Source organism: Neomonachus schauinslandi, chromosome 1 (genome assembly GCF_002201575.2).
Source record: "Neomonachus schauinslandi chromosome 1, ASM220157v2, whole genome shotgun sequence".
In the NCBI taxonomy this organism is placed as follows: Eukaryota; Metazoa; Chordata; class Mammalia; order Carnivora; family Phocidae; genus Neomonachus; species Neomonachus schauinslandi.
In genome coordinates this window covers 3,741,273-3,760,824 of record NC_058403.1, presented here as the reverse complement: position 1 = coordinate 3,760,824, position 19,552 = coordinate 3,741,273, and the positions used below count along the sequence as shown (strand labels likewise).

The 19,552-nt window shown below is 56.6% G+C and overlaps 1 protein-coding gene across 1 annotated transcript in view; it reads left to right on the top strand.

Moving 5' to 3' along the window:
- The window catches only part of UMODL1 (uromodulin like 1), a 66,276-nt gene that overhangs the window by 8,580 nt on the left and 38,144 nt on the right, over positions 1-19,552 (top strand). The window contains exons 3-9 of the mRNA XM_021679167.1: positions 1,272-1,433; positions 2,193-2,311; positions 4,607-4,793; positions 6,710-6,842; positions 8,212-8,219; positions 15,451-15,705; positions 18,007-18,119. Of these exons, the coding sequence (XP_021534842.1) occupies positions 1,272-1,433; positions 2,193-2,311; positions 4,607-4,793; positions 6,710-6,842; positions 8,212-8,219; positions 15,451-15,705; positions 18,007-18,119 (977 nt within the window). The remainder of the gene's footprint in view (positions 1-1,271; positions 1,434-2,192; positions 2,312-4,606; positions 4,794-6,709; positions 6,843-8,211; positions 8,220-15,450; positions 15,706-18,006; positions 18,120-19,552) is intronic.

The following is a 19,552-nucleotide window of genomic DNA, read 5'->3' as shown; positions in this document are numbered from 1 at the left end:
CTCTCCTTCTCTGGGCAGTTTTGGCTTTCTCCTCCCTTCCTTGGCTGGCACAGCTGCCCTGGGTGATGTGCTCCCAGCACAAGGAGGGGCCCTGCCTTCTGTCTGTCTGGAGCATTCTGCAGATCATGGCGGACCCAGGGGGCTGTCCCTGGGACTGCAGCCCCTGCCGATTCCCTTCCACATGGGACCCCAGGCGTCTCGCAGGGGCTAACCTTCCCCACCCTTGTGGGATGTTTGCACAGCGTGGTCACCTGATGACCTCCTCTGCTTTCCCCGGAGTCTGGAGGGCATGGAATGGCACTTCCAAAGGTCCGGTAGGGTGTGGGGCTTTAGATGAATCTGGGCCAAGCTGCATGCACTTGCCTGACACCCAAGGTAGCTGGAGCCCTCATCCCCGGTGTGGGCGACAGGAAGGCTGTGGATCACACAGGCCCTTCCTCAGACACCTGTGCCCTTCCCTGCTGCCCCCAGCCTCCTCGAGCTCTCCGCTGCTGGGCCTCCTTCATCCCCTGCTGCCCTGAGCCCAGCTGCCCCTCTGGGCATGCAGCCCCGCACACTGCCGCGGGTCCAGCCACGGGAGCGCCCCCAGCAGAGTGCCCCACCTTGAGGGAGGCACCCTGGCTTCCCCAGGGTCAGGTTCTTCTTGCTCTTGAGCTTTCCACCACACTGAACGCCAGCACCATGACTCCCGGCCAGTCCCCTTGAGCCCGCGGATTCTCCGTTAGTTTGCTGCATCTCAGTCCCCAGAAGCCCTTCTCTTCAAAAGCCCATCATGTCTCCACCACTCCCAGGCCTAGTTTCTGTAGGTCTATGTGCATACTGGCCTTGTCCACTGGAATCTAAGTGTCCTGGAGGGGGCACTTTGCCTCTGGCCCACTGCTGGCTGCTGGGCACCTAGCATGTGCCTGGCACATAGTAGGTGCTCAATAAATATTGAATGAGTGAGTGAGTGAGCTATTGGGATACAGAGCAGCAAGGGGGTCTCTAAGACGGGGTGGAGCCCCTGTACCTGGCCTAGAAAGAAGGGGACACCCAGTACCCCAGCTCACACCGTCCTCCTCCCAGGAAAGATGGTTAGACTACATTAAAGTCAGAGCACCCGGCCCCGGATGGTTTGCTCTGCAGGACATGGCAAGGCGATGCCCAGCCCAGGACATGGACCTTGCGCGGGTGGTGCTGCGTGTCTCCAAGAACCGCAGATGGAATCCAGTGTCGGGAACACCACTGCTTGTGGCCAGCGTCACTGATTGCTAATCACTCCCCCCCCCCAGCCCTGAATCGGTCCAGGGAGTTTGCCTCGAGACCTGGGGTCTGCCCGATGGTGGGGCTCGGAGCACCCGCCTCACCCTGCGTGCTGGACACAGACTGCCCGGGACTTCGGAAGTGCTGCCCCTCATCCCGGGGCCACCACTGCGTGGCTCCTGACCTCCGAGGTAGGGTTGAAGCCCTGGTCTGGGAGAAGGGCGGGGTGGGTGGGTTTCCAGAAGCAGCAGCTCCATTTTACAGAGAGCCTGCAGCCGCGTGCACGGGCGCGTTCCACTCCTGGGCGATGTCTTTGTCCACATCTGGCCACTGAAATCTCAGGGAGGACTGCTCACGGGGGTCCCGAGGAAGGAGGCTATTCTTGGAAGAGCAGTGACTCAGATCTCCCCGGTGTGCTGGAGAAGCCCAGGGGCTCAGGGGGTGCCCGTCGGAAGCTGAGCTGTGTCATGGCGGGGAGACGTAGAGATGGTGGCTGGGGGCTCCTGCAGGACACTGGTTTGGCAGATCTGCAGCCTGGCCCTCAGTATGCACCTGTCTGGTCTGGAAAGTTCTGCCACTGACCGTGGGTTGCTCCCAGGAGGACGGGATGGTCAGGGTTCAGAACTAGGGAAATACTTTTAAATATTGTATATATATCATATGTGATAGATGTTATAATGTTACAGTATCAGCAGGGTATGTATTCGTATAGTACAAAGTAATAGCGTACGTTCAATCCTACTGTACACACTACATTATCTGGTGTACTCTCTGTATAATATTATCTGGTGTATGTAGGGCTATATATATATTATAACGTAAGAGAAGGGAGGGGTGGCAGTTGGGGCAAGTGTCCCACACTGTCCCTGGTGGCGGATTTCTTTATATGACCTTCTGTTGGCCCCAGCCTGTCCCAGGCCTGTAGCTCATCACAGTGTGTCCTCATGCAGCTCCAGAGAGCCCTGTGACCTTCTGGTACCGGGTGACTGTCCTGGTAAAAATGGACTTCAAGGAGCTCGAGGAGGTGGACCCCAGACTCCTGGACCACATGCGGCTTCTGCACTCCATGGTAGGTGGGGAGGAAAGGGCAGGCCGCCGGGGCTGACTCAGGTGGAGGCACTGGGTGGGAACCGAGGGTCGAGGCGGGGTTTCCACAAGTGACCCCGACATGGCTGACTCGGAACCGAACGTGAATTCTTAACTTAAAAAAAAAAAAAAAAAAAAAAAGCCGTAAAGAGGTACGACTTAGGTGCCGTAAGTGGCAATGAGTGGCAGCGTGCGGCCTGGTTGTTCTGAGGTAGCAGTGTTGTGTGCTAAAACCCGGGATCTTTTAGTTTCAAGAGAAGGTGCCGCGGTGTAGACGGCCTAGGCCCCAGAGCTGTGCCCTCGCGAACTTCACTCAAGATCCCTGAGGTTCCAGCCCCCGCCCCGTGGAAGTCGGCAGGCCTCCCGGAACGTGCCGGGCGGGGGCCTCTCGATGCGGGTTCTGCGCTTCGGCACGGTCCGCATTTGGGGTTGGGTGGCTCTTGCTTGCGGGCCTGTCCTCACAGGGTTTCCACAGTACCCTGGCCTCCACACACAGGAAGCCAGAAACACGCGCCCCTGTGACAACCAGAACTGTCTCTAGATGTGGCCGCATGTCCCCTGAGGGGAGAGCCCCCGCGGTGGACACAGCTCAGCAGAGCTTTCTCACGGGAGCCCCCCCTATGCTGCACGGGGCCACGCGTGCCGGGACCCCCGCGGCGGGCAGGGCCTGGCTCCTCATCCCCGCCGAGCGGCTTTCCCGGGGGGACCGGCTTCGTGGGTGAGTGACCCGTGCAGTCACCCCATGAATAGAAGGGCCTCACTCTTGGCTTGATGCTCAGCTGCCGCCTCGTGACGTGTTGAATAATTCTTGGACAAGGGGCCCCACGTTTTCCTTCTGCATTGAGCCCGGCACATGATGTGGCTGGTCCCTCATGACCTTTAGAGCCCATAGACGTGTCCCATCTGTGCCTGGGGGTCACAGTGTCAGTCCCAGTGGGGCCCCTCCTTGATGTGTGGCCCATGGGCGGGGACAGCCCCAGGACCGGCGGCACTCACACTCACCTTGTCTGGGCCGTCCAGGAAAGCAGCTAGACAGGTGTTCCAAAACGTCACCTTCCCCTGGAAGCCTCCTTAACTGTCCCAACTGGAAGGGATTTTTGTCTCTTTTTGGCTTGTTGAGGGGCTGGGGCTGCCCGATTGGCCAGTCAGAACACGGCTCTGCAGCCAGGCTGCCCTGGCTGCTCAACCCTGTGTGACCTTGGGCAAGTGACTTCACCTCTCTGGGCCTCAGATACCTGCATTAAATCGGGTTAATCATCCTCCCGCCTGAGACAGGGGCTCTGCGGTTTAAACAGTACACGTAAGGAGCTTACAGCCGTGCCGACAATGCAAGCTCTGAGTTGCGGTTGTTGGTAATTTAAATTTTTTGTCCGGGTCCCCCTTTCCTCCTCATGCTCCTACGTGTTGCTCCTCCAGGCAGACTGTTCTCTCCCGCAGGGGTCCTGTCTCCCAGCGGCTCCCGCGCTGGCCGGTGCTGGGCACCCTGACTCCGGGATTCCCACGAGGCCGGAGCCTGGGTGCCGTGTTCTGCCTCCCACCTGACCAGCTGGGTCTCCCCCGGAAGGAGGGGGCTTCTGGTCTCCCCGGGAGACGGGCTCTAGCACCCCCCAAACTGCTTTCTGCTTCCCCGGGCCGGCACTGTCTTGGGATCTCGAGATACCAGGATGGGCAAAGAAGAATTCGTATGAATTGAGAAAAGAGATCTTTAAGCCTCAAAAACAAAACAGAAAGCAAAACCCGGGCATGTAGGACAGGAGACGGTGGTTTCTGCCCGCTCCTGACTCCACATCTCCCTCGGCGGGAGGGTGGGCTGGGCTCCTGCCGAGGGCTGCCAGGGAGGGGTCCTCCCGGGCCCCGTTCCTGCACGTGTCCGGTCTGTGTCTGTGTCCAGAGTTCTTCTTTGTGGAAGGACACGAGTCGTACTGGACAAACGCCCACCCCAGTGACCTCCTCATAACTAATGACATCTGCAATGACCCTATTTCCAAATAAGGTCCCATTCCGAGGTTCTGGGGATTAGGACTTCAACACGGGTTTTTTTTGAAGGGACCGCGATTTAGCCCATGACAATCACACTGCAAAAGTATTTATAATCTGGTTTGTAGGACTTCTACTGGGCTGATGACAGAGGCACGTCGCAGAGTGTCTTTCCTGCAGAGCAGAATAGCACGAGTATGCGCACGTGCTTACAATTAGTCTTTGCTTCTCCGGGCCGCAGGCTCCCTGTCTGTCTGACGGGTGCCCGCCCACGAGTGATGCTCCGGCTCTGGCCTCACAGGTCACCAGCGCCTTGCAGCTGCTGCGCCCCGCTGTCCACCACCTGCAGTCGGCCCGCGGGGCCACCTCCACCATGGAGTCACAACTGCTGTTGGGCCTGTGGCAGCCGGTGCCCGCGGCCCATGTCTCCGCGATGCTGGACGAGGTCGTGAAGCGCGTCTGTGCCGTGATCGACATCCAGGCGCAAGGTGCTGCTTTCCCTCGGTCCCCTCCTTGGGGGTGCTGGGGGGGCGGGGCGGTGCTGCAGGAAGGACGATCCGGCAGGTAAGGGAGGGGACCTGTATTCAGCTCATTCTGACTCAAGTTGAAACTCTAAGCTCCAAGGTGAAGGTTTTGAGACGGGGTTTTTGTTTTCTTTTTCAAAGATTATTTGAGAGAGAGAGAGAGCACAAGCAGGGTGGGGGCAGAGGGAGAGGGAGAGATTCTTTAAGCCGACTTCCCTGCTGAGCACGGAGCCCAACACGGGGCTGGATCCCATGACCCCGAGACCATGACCTGAGCCGAAACCAAGAGTCGGACGCTTAACCGACTGAGCCATCCGGGCGCCCTGAGAAGGGTTTTGCTCCCACGTCGCCCTTCCCTCAGCTCGCTCCCTTGGCTCGCTCCCTCCAGGTCCCCTCCACACTGTCCCACCCCCGATTCCCCTTCCACTCAAGCGCTGGTGAGCAAGTCCCAGAACAACTGGAACATGGCCATCCCTTCAGTTCTTGGGTCCCTAACCTTCCCTGCTGCCAATCCCCACCTTCGCCAAGGACACCCTTGGCCCTAGGAGGCCCATTTAGTAGAACTGCACGACATTGAACTTGGTAAACCACACAGAGCTGGTCTTGTTTCTCGAAGGAATTACCTGGTCTTCTTCTTTTTTGGGGGGGATCTTTGTCAGGGGTCAGCAAACTTTCTGGAAAGGGCCACACAGTACAGAGTTTTGGCTGTGAGCCCCATGGCCTCGGTCTCAACGGCTCAGCTCTGCCCTTGTGCTGAAAGCAGCTCTGTACAGTGTGTGAGCAGAGGCCTGGGCCCCGTGGAACGTTCCAGCCCAAGCTGCACCTGCTGCTCCCTGGGCCGAGGGAGGACATTTTCTCTTGCTGGTGGAGCTTCTGTAATACCGAAGGTCACACGTAAAAGGGGTGTGCCAGGGTCTGGAGCCCAGCGAAAACTCCAGTGATTGCATTTTACTCCCTTCAAAAAACCCACAAATGTTCTTGAAGACCAGACTGAGCCAGTAAGGGAAGGGGCTATCTTGTCTGTTCTGATGAGGCCCCCGTCGGAGACCACGGGCAGGCGCCTGTAGCGAGCAAGTCGGGTTTATGACCCGAGGCAGCGAGAGAGAGAATGCACGGACAGAGAGCCTGGCCATCTCGTCGTGGGGGTCGGGCAGTCTACTGGAGGACAGTTTGGGTAGGGTCTAAGGAAGTGGGGCTTTGTTCTAGTTCGAACCCTCTCAGAGAGCGGATGCAATGCTAAGATTGGGCGTCTCAGCAAATCTTGTCTAGAAGGAGGGGACCGCCAGCACGAAGATAAGCCATAACTGGAAAAGAACTAACAGTCACTCGTTTCGGCCAAGCGAGTGGGGTGGTGTTTTGCAGGTGATTCGGTGTCTGTGTTTCCTGTCTGGCTTAGATAAAACTGTGACGTGGCCTTGCTTGGTCGTGCTTTATCCTGGTCATGGAGCAGCCTTGTCTGGTCTGGTGTTCTGCCAGACTGTCCACCTGTTAGAGGCGTGTGACAGGCCTCTTCTGAATGCCAGGGGCGGCTCCCTTCTCCTTCTGGTCCAGAACACCGCCCGTCCACAAGGTTTATGCTTGGGCAGGAGTTTCAGACCCCATCATTTCATGACCCTTCAGACTCGCTGGTGGCAGCAGTGCCCCCACCCCCAGCACATGGCGCTGCAAGGTGGGGGTGCTGCATGCCTGAGACGTGGGCCACCTGCGTGGAGGGACACCTGGCGGGCCCGGGGGCTCTCTAAGACAGGGCTCCAGAAGTTACCCTGAGACCACTGTCTGAGCCACTTCTTCAGCCCGTGTGACGCCCGTCTGGAGGTTAATGCGAATGACAAGGTGGTTAGGGCTGTGACAAGTGTCTCACCCACTCCTCTTGTCAATAGATGTCGACGAGTGCTTCATCGAAGAACTCACTGCCTGCTCCGAGGGGGAGCGGTGTTCGAACGTGGAGGGCTCATCCCAGTGCACCTGTGACCCCGAGCCGCCGGCCTCGGCTCCCCGGAAGCTGAACCACACGTGTGGAGGTGAGCGACCGGGCCCTCCCAGCTGGGGGAGGCATGGCCGAGGGAATCTGCTCAGGCTAAATGGTCCACAGGCCACAGAGATCCTCATGTCTTGCAGAGAGGGAATGACTGACTCGTGTCCCGAAGAGTCACTTAGTTCTTTCCAGCATACTCGGTCTCCTAGTGGGCTATTCTTGCGTTCGTCCTTGGAGTTAGTGAATGCTTGTTTATGTGACATTCACCGTGCTGGATGCTGGTGGTAGAAACACGTGCAAACAGGTCACAACCTTTGTTCTTGGGAAACTCGGTAGAGAACACACCAGAGGCTTGCCACGCAAGGCAGATGCCTGCATAGCTTATTGCTTAAATTGGGACCCTTCCGAGAGCGACGGGGACGTGATCAATACTTACACTGGGACCACAGGAGTGACCTGGACTGTCCGTGTGACCACATGGTCAACCTAGATGGCACCGACAAGCAAGTGTCCATCCCTGGCCCAGGCGGGTCAGGGGATGTGACAGGTGTATACCGGGGGCTGGGGGTATGTGATTGGCTTCTGCCATCAAGGGGCTTCTAGTAAGAAGTGGCTGAGTTTTGAAAGTGCTATGGCGTCGGTCAGCAGAGCCCTGGAATTTGAGGGGCAGAAGGCGGTGTGGAGAGGTGGAATTGAGGCATCCATTGGAGAGAAGCCCTTGGGACATCCTGATTAATTCGGTGCAGGAGAGGAAGGGGGGACAAGGCCCACGTTCTGGTTGAACCATGAACACGTGGTGATTCCCGGGTGGGTCGGGGCGGCTATTAGGGTTATTAGCACTGTCTTTGATTATAGTAGTTTATACTGAGATGGCAATGGGATCAAGGGTCCATGCCAGGTGCTGACCGAGTTGGATGTTTGGTGCTGGTGCTCCCAGGGGGCTGCCCTACATGAGTAACCGCGGGGCGTCCACGTCCAGGTGGCACTAGCCCTTTGGGCACGGGCATGGCTGGGAAAAGGGAAGGAGGCCTTGGCCCGGAGTCCATGCGGGATGAGGTGCTGACACATTGCCAGGGCGAGGCAGGAAGCACGGCAGGAAGGAGCCTCCAGCAGTCGAGAAGGAGCCATCCTTCACAGGTGTGTACCCCGAAGAGGCTCAGAGAAATGAGCAGACCTGGAGGAGGCGTGGACTCTCAGGAGGGCCTTTTGGGAAGATGGGAGATGTCAACGCACACTTGTGTGCTGGTGGGGAGAGACCCTAGCTACTTCTGGCAGCTCTGGGACCCAGGTCCAGCCTTCCCTTCTCTGGGAGGCTGCCCTTGGAATGTCTTCTCCCCGACGACCGCGGGCCGTCCCCAGCTGGGATGATGGTCACCTGCAGTTGCAGGGCTGGCGCCCGGGAGGCAGCTGGGATGGTGAGCGGGAGATGAGCATTTGGAACCGCCAGCTCACGTGGAGGGAGCGGTGAGGGTCAGGTTACACACTCCGAGGCTGCCCGCATGCTGACCCGGGGCCTGCGGCGGTCCCTCTCACGGCAGAAGGCGCTTTGCAGATGGGATTCGCTAAGGGTCTCGAGCTGGGGGTGGATGGTGGATTATTTGTGGAGGCAGCATCACCACGGGGTCCTCGTAAGAGGGAGGCAGGAGGCTCGGAGGCGGAGAGAGGAGACGGTCGAGGGAAGCGGAGGGGGCCCAGGGGCTGTGCGTGGCTTTGAAGGTGAGGGGACCACTGGCCATGGAGACTGCGGAAGGCAGGGTCCGGATTCTCCCCTGGAGTCTCCGGAAGGAGCACAGCACCGCCCACACCTGTATCTTCGACCTCTGCCCTGCAGAGCGGTAAGAGTGAATTTCTCTTGTTTTAAGCACTATGTTTGTGCTGATTTGTTAGAGCAGCTTCGGGAAACTCATATACAGAGTGAGGTCAGGCCCCAGAAGAGGTGTGTGCCTGATGGAGCCCAGGAACCAGGAGGTGGTGGGGACGGAGTGCAGAGGAGGGGTCGGGGACAGGGGCAGGACCAGGCAGGACCCACCCTGCACAGATGTGATAAGGCCACGGAGATTCTTCAGTCTTTATTTTGGAAGCTTGTAGACAAATATAAGCCCAGAGAGGAGTGTGATGAATGTCCGCTGGTCCCCTGGGGACCCTTCCGGCTCCACCTCTGTCCCCATCTGCTGCTCACCCCCAGCCTCATTATTCCGAACCCCCTTCAGCATATCCCTCCATCGGTCACACTCCAGGATGTATCTCGAGGAGATGAAAAACCCAAATACCAGATCATAGCATCCCTAAAAACCCCAAACTACAGTTCCTTAATCTCATCAAACATCCAGTCTGTTGACATTTCTCATTGCCCCATCATCATCATAATTTTTGACAGTTTGTTTGAATTGCGGTCTGGGGGTTTCCCTCCACCTCTCTGTTTCTCCTTGTAATTGCTGGAGGATCCGGCGCCCCTTCCCCCAGCTGAGTTTCCCATAAGCTGGGATCTGCCGACTGGCATCCAGGGGCCCTCTATACTTGTCCCCGTTCTCTGGATTTTCTAAACCACAGCTGGCTCTTCCTTTAATGGTGCCTGGATCCCTGCGCATCTGATGAAGCCAATGGATCCTTTCCTAAAATGTTCCCAAGTGCATCAAATATATGGGATGACAGAACAGACCGACCATACTGAGACACAGTTATCAAAATCTCATGACCCCAAGTGGTGACTCAGCTGCCCAAAGCCACGCTGTCCCCTTTCATCCCTTTGGTCAACTGACGGTTGCGGGACTTGGCCGCTGTGTCTCCCCACTGGAAACCTTCAGGGAAGGCGGCATGCATGGGGCAACATGTCCCAGAGATTCCTGGCAACCAGGTCCGGTTGCCTACTCTGGCACCATCTTCATGGAAGACCCTTCCCTGTCACCTTCCTTTCCCCGTGTCCCCCCTTTACTGCCCAAATTTCCCGGAAGTAGCAGCTTGAGAATCCTTGTCTCAGCGCCTGCTTCTGGGAGAGCCCAAACTGAGTTGTAAGCTATGCACAGCTCCGTGCATTGGTTAAATCATGCAGTTCGGCCGTGGGAGTGATGAGCCCGGATGATGCTCAGAGAGGCCACACCGTCCTGTGGTACGAAACTTCTGTGGTTTCCGCAGGCACCAAAGTCACGACCGAAGGAAAAGCTACATTCGTCAGATGCTAGTAAAAATAAAGATCCGTTTTCTCATCTACCTTTTTGGACCCCTGATGTCTGTCTATGATCCCCATCCAGGTTAAGAACCCTAACTGGGGGGCGCCTGGGTGGCTCAGTCGTTAAGCGTCTGCCTTCAGCTCAGGTCATGATCCCAGGGTTCTGGGATCGAGCCCCGCATCGGGCTCCCTGCTCTGTGGGAAGCCTGCTTCTCCCTCTCCCACTCCCCCTGCTTGTGTTCCCTCTCTCGCTGTGTCTCTCTCTGTCACATAAATAGATAAACAATTAAAAAAAAAAAAAGAACCCCTAACTGGGGTTAAGGAGGGCACGTGATGTGATGAACGCTGTGTGTTACAGGCCACTGATGAATCACTGACCTCTACCTCTGAAACTAATGATGTCCTATATATTGGCTAATTGAATTTAAATAAATTAGGAAAAAAGAATCCTTAATACAGAGGCACCATTAGATTCAGATTCAGATTTGACCTTTTCTTGGCAAGGCTCCTTCATACGCCCTAGGTGGTGTCCTGTTCTTCCACGATACAGGTTGTCCCTGTTCCTGCTGCCTTAGTGGCAGGAGAAGAGTAAGCAGGATTTTTGTGGGACTGTCCTCTGAGGTAGACGGGACTCTGGAGGGTGCCCAGTGGCAGACGGGATGACCTGGCGCACCTGTGGGCTGGGGCGCTTTGCTGCTGGGTGCAGAACAGACCAGAGGGGTCGTGGCAGACCCCGAATCCCACCTCTCCTTCCTTAGTGATGGAACTGGGAGTTTTATGTGAGATGTGCCCTGCTGCAAAGACATTTCTCTACCTCCTTTGCAGGTGGGGTGGCCACGTGACTCACCTTAGCCAGTGAGATAGAGTGGAAGTCTCCACGGGAGTTGGGAAGACTGCGTAAGGATACTGGCCCCGCTGAGACCAGGGTGGGCACGGCACCATGATGGTCAAGGCCCTGTTCGCCATCTGAGCCACATGGTGACCTTGAGGTTAGACCCTAGTGATGGAGGAGTGAAGACAGAGAAGGAGCCTGGGCCTGAGCTGCCACGGAGCTCACGTGAGGGGTATGCCTGGGGGGTGGAGCCCTGTGCTGTGGGCTTTCCTCTTATGTGCAGCTGCTGATCCCGCTCTCACGGAGTTGGGGCAGGGTACCCGACTGGCGACAGGACAGTGGGCGCGGTGGGGACAGGCCTCCCCAGGACAGCGGGGCACGAACTACGGGCAGTGCTAGCAGGACAGGAGGCTGCAGGTCAGGGTTGCACCTTGTGATGCCCCGGGCACCTTCTCTCCGATGGCACAGCCTAGATGCAGAGACAGCCCCTCCCTGTGGCCATGCAAACGTGGTCGTTCCGGAACCTGGCTTATTACTTTAACAATCTGTACCAACAGAGGAGGTAAAGGTCTGTCTCGGTGGCCCCAGCAGACTGTTTTCATTTCCTGCTGTTCCCTGCCTGGTTTTTTATGCTATTGAAATCCTGCTATGGATACAATTTTGTGTCCTGCTTTCTTCACTCACCATTATGTCATAAAAAGTTGCCCGGGAAGCCAACTCATCTTCATCAGTAGGATTTTCGATGGTTGAGTAATAGAGCGGTATCCCTTAAATGCAGTTTCGCTTTCCATGGGGTCACTTACCTGCGGTCCACCAAGGCCCCGAAGCAGATGATCCTCCTTCTGATGTATGGTCCGAAGGTCAACAGTAGCCTAACCCTGGGTCACAACATCTACGTGACTCACCTCACTTCACTTCCCCACACGGGCATTTTGTCATCACAAGAAGGGCGAGCGCAGGTCAGTAAGGTATTTTGAGAGAGAGAGAGAGACCACATTCCCCTGTCATTACAGTATATTGTTAGAACTGTCCTTTTATTATTCATTACTGTTGCTAATCTCTTACTGTGCCTGGTTTATAAGTTGAATTTGATCATAGGAATGTATATAGGAAAGCACCCAGTATATAAATGGGTGCGGGGCTGTCCGTGGCTCAGGCATCTGCCACCTTGAGAGGCATCCCCTACGGATAAGGGGAACCACTGTAATCATCTTCTACAGCAATGATATGATGCTCTTCGCTCTTTTCCTCAAAGGGGGCGGGCACATTTAGCTTGCTTCCAACATTCTGCCATGAAAACTAGAACTTTCATTAACATTGTGAAGTGGTTATGGAGCATATTGTTATCACTGAGTTTGAATTAGTCATTTAATTCATATTCCCTTTAAAGGGACAGATCAGTGAGGACCCTCCCTTTGTTCATAACAATCTCCCAGCCAAGAGCTGCTTAGTTGGCACTTAACTCTCCCCGTAGTAAGCCATCTATGGTCTCACCTCATTTAACCCTTAGAGCACCCCCAGGAGGCACCTGCCCGTATTGTGCTCATTTTTCAGAGGAGAAAGGCCAGGTGAAGGAAGGTAACCGTTGGTACAAAGTCCCAAAGCCGGTTCTAACAGACAACCCTGTCCCTGTCCATCACCCGAGGCCACCTTTCCGAGTACGCTCTGACTGGAGGGCATTGCTCTGATTCTGGGTTATCTGTTTCTGATCCAGAGCCGCCACGGTGCATCCTGCGGGGACAGCCGTGACAGAGCGCTGGTGGCCCAGTGGCCACGCCCCTTCCTCCCTAAGTCCGTGTGTAGGGCCAGGAGCTGACCAGCACTCTAGAGCTGTGGGGCTTTTTCTTCGCTGACGCAGAGTCTGACCGGGGTGATGATTTAAGGTTCTTATTCACTGGGTCTTCCTGCTCTGCTGTGGGTGAGGGGCGGAGGCCGTGAGCTGATGCTGGGAAGCGGGCTGGTCCCCAGCACCACCCAAGGAGCGGGAGGTGTCCAGGGTCAGTCCTCTCTTACTGGAATATTCCATCTCACAGCAGAGGAAGCTCCATGGAGTGAGGAGGCTTGTCTCCTGGTCACTGCCAGTGAGTCTCTGTACTTCGCAAATGGTAGGCACTCAACCAATATTTATTGTCAGTGAATGAAAAGGCATGTTGGAGTGGTGGCTATTCCTAGGGTCCCTGGATGTTAAAGAAATTCACCTGCCAGCCTCACTTCTGGCAACAAAACACTCCTCTGCGGTGCTTCATGACTTTGGATTCTGACCAGACATCAGCACCACCCTCCATATGCTCAAATGTGCCCACAAAGCTTTGCACAGAAGCTCCCACAGACCCTCCGACCTCTCCTGTACTGTGGCCTCCGGGGGAGAGTCCTGACCCGTCAGCAAGCATTAAAAATGTTCTGGCTAGCCATCTGATATAATATTAGACTCTATTTATGGTTAGGAGTGTTGCCAGCCACACTGTGCCACACTATTCCACGTCCTGAGTTGCAAGTTTCCTTCAAGATAAAGGGCCGCTCGAGGGCGAAACATCACTAGGAAAAGCTGCACCCCCCGACCTCACTTCTAATAGGCAGAAAAGACAAATGCCGTTTCCAGATCAGAATGTCAGAGCGAATCCCAATTGCTAAGGGGAACAGCGTATGTTTTCCATTTAGAGGCTAATATAAATGAGCAATCTGCTGGAAGTGTTTAGAGGTACAAACCCGTGGAAAATACAGCACAAGTTTCAGCTGCTTTTCTTGTGAAATTAGTCATCCAATTAATGACATGCAGGGCAGCTGGATTCTTGCCCCAAACCAAAGCCATCAGAAATACCTCAGGGCTCCCGCTGGCTAGTCCAAGAAAACGTTCTGTTTTTAGGATCAGGTGGAACTGTATTCAAGGTCACCCTCACTCCCTCCGACAAGTTCTCCTTCCCAGCTGGAACCGCATGGCTACTCAGCTCCATGAAGAAACGTTCTCCTGAACCTGGGGCTTGGCGAGGACAGGGCTGCTGGAGGGAGAGGTAGCCGGGGCCGGCGAGAAGCAGCCGTTCGGTTCACCCATGCCAGTGCTCCTCTCTGGCAGTCAGGCTTCTGACAACTTGATGCTCAGCACCTTGGCTTGAATTCTCAGCATTTCCACCTTTACAAGCTTCGGGTGTCAAGCTGATGGGCCTGAGGGAAAAGAGGAACAGAGCCTGACCTGGGAGATCCCGGGGAATGCAGGATCCCCATTAGCTCCAGAGATGGGTCAGGGGTGCCCGGAAGAGATGAGGGTCCAGACCCGTGGACACAGGGAAACTGATGTGCGTCACCAAGACAGACAAACGTCAGGTCCCAGGTCTGGCTCACAGCTCAGGACGGGGGAGACCTCAGGTAGCAGTGCCCTCGGATCACACAGGGTCAAGAATTGAGCATTATTTTCTGGGGCCACATTTTTTTTTTTAAGATTTTATTTATTTATTTGAGAGAGAGAGAATGAGAGAGAGCACATGAGAGTGGGGAGGGTCAGAGGGAGAAGCAGACTCCCCGCCGAGCAGGGAGCCCGATGTGGGACTCGATCCAGGGACTCCAGGATCATGACCTGAGCCGAAGGCAGTCGCTTAACCAACTGAGCCACCCAGGCGCCCCTGGGGCCACATTTTAAGAGGAACGTCGGAAAGCTAGTGGGCAACGAGAAGGTGTCCTGCGACCGAAGGACGAAAATCCACGTCAGAGGGAAGACGGAGGGAAGGGGTCAAAGGATGATTTCCTCTGGGTCACAGAGGTGGGATCAGCCTTCGAATGTTAGAAGGTGGCTGGTGGGCAGCGCCGTAAAGATCTTCCAACACGCGTCACGGTCCTGCCAGTCGTGGCCTTGAAAGCTAGCGGAAGAAGAACTCAGTTCCTGGACATCAGTGACAAAACAGCACAGACCAGATGCCGAGAACCACAGCACCCAACCCCGTCACAGCTCTGGGGTGTCCCCGGGGGGCAGAAGTCCAGAGCCGGTGTCCCTGGGCCCAGATAGGGGCGGCGGCAGGTGTCTCTCGGGGGGCCGGGAGAAGCCACGCCATGCAGGTGGTCTCCATCCCTGTGGCTATTGCACCTGGCAGTGGGATCGCTGGATCCTGGGGTCATCCTATTTTGAATGTTTTGAGGAGCCTCCGCACTGTTTCCAGAGTGGCCGCACCGCATTCCCACCAACAGTGCAGGAGGGTTTCCCTCTGTCCACATCCCGCCAGCGTCTTATCTCTTGTGGTTTTGATTTTAGCCGTTGGGACAGGTGTGAGGTGGTATCTCATGGTAGTTTTGATCTGCATTTCCTTGATGACCAGTGACAGTGAGCCCCTTTCCGTGTGTCTGTTGGCCATCCGGTTGTTGTCTTCTGAGAAAAGTCTGTTTGGATCCTTTGCCCATATTTTAATTGGATTGTGTGGGGTTTTTGTTTTGTTTTGTTTTGTTTTGTTTTTGCTATTGAGTTGTAGGAGTTCTTTACACATCTTGTATATCAGCCCCTTATCAGATAAATGATTTGTGAATATTGTCTCCCATTCTGTAGCCTGTCTTTTCATCTCGTGGATGGTCTCCCTTGCTATGCAGAAGTGTTTTTATCTTAGTCTGACGTTTCCCAGTGATGAATTTTGCTTTGATTTGCTGATCTCACTTGTTCTGTGCTTCACAGACTGCCCTCCCATCCGGGACTACGTGACCCTCAATGTCACCAGCAGCAGCTTTTGGGTGTCTTGGAGTTTAAATTCTACCCGGCACCGCATGTTCCTCGTGCGGGTTTACAAGGGGGGGGAGCTCCTCCAGAGCGCCAGGACCGCGGGGAGGACCCTGCAGGTGGCTGGGCTGGAGGCCGGAGAGCTGTATGCAGTGAAGACCAGCTACCAGGCGTGCGGGGCCAACGTCACTGCTACGCTGACCGTCAGAACAGGTAAGCACACTCGCACGCGCTCCACTTGTTACCTGTGAGTCTGTGGTCCCACCTTTGTTCTATTGGCCCCAAGATTCACATCCTCCTTTACCCTATTCTCAGGACAGGGACAGTCGCTGGCCTGGCGCCACCCTTCCTGGCGGGGCTGGGGGCTCCGCGTCCTCGGAGCAAGGCCATGGTGGCTGTCTGCGGTCTCCACGGCTCCCCTTGTGCCCCTACATCTCGTCCTGTCTAGGGGGGCTCAACCCTCACACCTGAGGTGATGCGGGGAGCCCATCTTCTGGTTAGAAGGATTTAGCAGTCAGAGAGCACAGAGAAAAAAGTGGAACAAAGCAAAAATGGCAGCGATTTTCATGCACTGAAAGAGCTTTCGTGACACCGAATTCACAGGGCTGAGTCCCCAAACCCGAGCTGAGCATCATGTGAAATCCTCATGGACCTGCTTCATTTCCCATGTGATGCACTTGACAAGCTAATGCAGTGCCCACCAAACGGTCCATGAAGCAGATTTCTTTCACCAAAACAAACGCATTATAGGTGTGAACTAGGGATTGCATTCCGGAGAGGGAGGCTGGTGTGGCCCAGGGGGCTCTGCAGGTGGCTGAGTTTGCCCCACCCCATGACTCCATCTCCCCTCCACCTGGCCCCAGCCTCCCTGGGTGGGAGAGGCCTCAGTTGGGTCTGGGACTGGGGGGCAGGAGCTGTGCCCTAGGCTGGCTGCTGGCTGGGGACCGTGGAGCTCCCAGACATGCTGGTCTGGGGACAGAGCCCAGAAATCACTGTGAGACCCTGTGGGGTCCGTCTCATGTAGAGATTAGTGCCAATGACCATAGCAGTGAATGAGTGAGGGATGGAATGAGCAGGCCTTTGAGGACATGGCCCTACACCCTTTGTGAGCTGATTTGGGGCTGGCCCTTGCTAAATTGTCATAGCTCATAGAATGGGCCCCCAGAGGGTCCCCCACCAGCCCTAGCCATGAAACATGCAAACCTTGGCGTATGAGGTTTTCGATTTCGGAGCAGGCAGCGCCTCATCTGCTCATTCTATTTTCCAAGTACTGTGGGGAGTAAGTGGAGGGAGCACTCTGTTTCCTAGGTCATCCCGGGAGTGAGGGCCCACCCCAGTGCTCCCCACCCCCTGCTTCCTGCTGTCTCTCCCCCACCCCCCGCTCCCTCCCCAACTCCTCTCAGACCAGAAGTGCCCTGGGAACTTACGCACCGTGCCCCTGGGAAAGTTCCAGAAGACTCCTGAGTTGCCAGCCTTCTTTCCACAGCCTTGGTTTTCTTTTCCTTCTTCGTATCGTAAAAACGCCCTTTGTGTGCACACTGCTCTTTTAAGGAGCTTGATTCTCCAACTAATTAATTCGGCCGTGTTAGGAGCCGGCCACTCGGGAGACGGTGGGCACGATGGCCGCAGTGGGTACGGAGCCTCACGGAGAATCTGGATTTCCCGGGCACAGGTGGACACTGACCTTCCGGGAGGCTCCTGTTGTGGGCAGGGGCGAGGCTGCTGCCACAGGGACTCTTGCTGCCCTGAGGATGGCGGAGGTCTGGAGGGGCCCTGATCTAGAAACACACAGTATTCACCCTGCTGACATTTCTGTGGCCCATCGTGGTGCGTGCACACAGCGGTGGTAGACTGTGCGTCCTGCCCAGGCTTGCTCACCGGGGAGGGGAGCGGCTGTTAGGTCATCAGGGAAGCAGATATGCAGCGGGGCCTGCTATGCATGTGGGCTGCACTCTCGGCACTGAAAGGGACCTGTGTCCTCCTGTCTCATCGTACTTGTCCAGCTTTGCTTACGTCCAAGCGAAGGGTGCCTCCCGCGCAGGGTGGGGCCCCGACTGGTTTGCAGGGACAGAGTAGGCCCTCTGGGCGGGACTTCCGGTGCGTAGAGCTGGAGGGTCCTGGGTGAATGGGGCACATTGGTCACCGAGTGCGGGGGCCTGCATGGGGCCCGAGGAGGGTGAACGGGGCGGGAAGGCAGGAGCCATGCGGGGTGAGGCGTGGCGGGAGGGGCCTTCAGATCCCACGTGTGGCGGCTGAGTCCGGGTTCCCGCTGGTGTGGGACAGCTGCTCGTGTCCCCCCCCCACCCGCTCTGGCTTAGAAGTGTGTGTGTGTCAGGGGGCTCCTTCCCTCCACGTCCCCCAGCGCGGCTTCCCATCCCGGACTCCTGCCTCCGTCTGTCACGGAGGACCTAACAAACGTCCCCCCAGAAGAAGAGACTTTCTGGGGAACAGGGACAGCAAAGCGTGTGACTGTGGGTCACCGATTTTGGCTACTGTGTGTTATTGCCGTTGCAGACGCCCGCGAATTTGAAGTCACCGTCAGGGTCCTGAACCTCAATGCGACAGAAGAGCTGCTCAACCACAGCGGCCCCGAGTACCGGGACTTTTCTCGACAGCTGCTCGGAGAGGTAAAGCCAGAGCGCAGACACGTTGCCCCGTGAGGGTGTCCGAGCGAGAGACCTGCGCGCATGCACGCACCAGCCCCAGCACCGGGCCCCTTCTCTGCGACTGCGCCCCCCAGCCCAGACCCCGCACTGATCACCCAAGTGTGCCCCCTTACGGGGCACTGCATCTAGATTTGGGGCCAACCGTCTTTGAAAACCATGCTCTGGTTCAAATGGGCTCTTGATGGTGCAGCCGGGTTTCCTGTGGAACCTTCCATTTGGGGCCCTGGGCATCTATCTACCTCCCTGCTTTGGGGTGGCATTTACCCGGGATCGTGGCATCCATCCCTCCCCGAGGCTAGCAGGGGACAGGAGCACGCAGCCCAGGAGGACCTCTGGGTGACAGGCCAGTTAGAGAGCAAAGGGACTTGCTAAACCGTCGAGAACCATGAATGGTCTAAGATTTTATCCTTCCTGCCAACTGGTAAGTAAGCGTGTACCTGTCGGCTGGTGCTGGTGGAGGACTTGGGGTCCTGGGGTCAGAGACCGAGGACTTGATCCGCCACAGCAGAGCAGCCGGCAGGACCATCACACCAGTGTCAGTTCCCTCTGGGCCGCGAGTCCCACGGGGGTGACGTGGAGGGACCGGGGGGAGGCTGGGGGGCGCACACAGCGGTCTGCGTCACAGCCGAGGAGCCCCGAGCTGAGGGGAACGGAATCTAGTAAAGGGCCGAAAGCGAATCTCCCTGAACGTGGCTCCAGAAAGAGACACTGTCTTTATGGCAGCAGACGTGAACAATCTGCCCTTTGCTCTGGAGGGGCCGCTATCTCTCTCCTGAGGTCGTTCACCCCACAAACGTCTTGGAAAGAGACTTTGGAGCCAAGGGACAGTTAGCGCTTCTGCTTGCAAGATGTGCAGACGTGGGACAGGCGGAAGGAGGGTGTCTCTCCTCATTCACCTGCCTGGTGATTCTCGTGCTCATGCAGGCATGGTGTGGGGGTGGGGCGGGGTGAGGCTGGTCTCCCTCGCTCGGCATGCTGGTCCTGAGCACCTGCTCGCCCCGGTGTTTCCCCGGGGATGCTGCCAGGAAAGGGGGCAGCTCCAAATAGCCCCTCACGGTCTGTCTGTCTCACACACACGTTACCAGCACACGGATTTTCAGGGTACGCAGAGTGGATTGTGCGTGTCGGCTCCGTGATGGGGAGCCCAATTGTAGCTTACCGTGGATTCTCACAAAGACCTACAGGCCCGGCCCGGCTGTCCCTGGGGAGGCCCGACTGGGGTGCGGGGAGCCGGGTGTCTCTGCTCGTCCCCGAGAGGCTGGTTGCTGGGCACCTCCTCCTGGTCGTGGAGGGGACAGATCCTGTGCACCATCCATCCGTCACATGGGCCCCGCTTCCCGGTTTTGAAGATGCTGATGGGAGCATCTGCTCTGAGTGGCTGCTGTCTCTTCTTG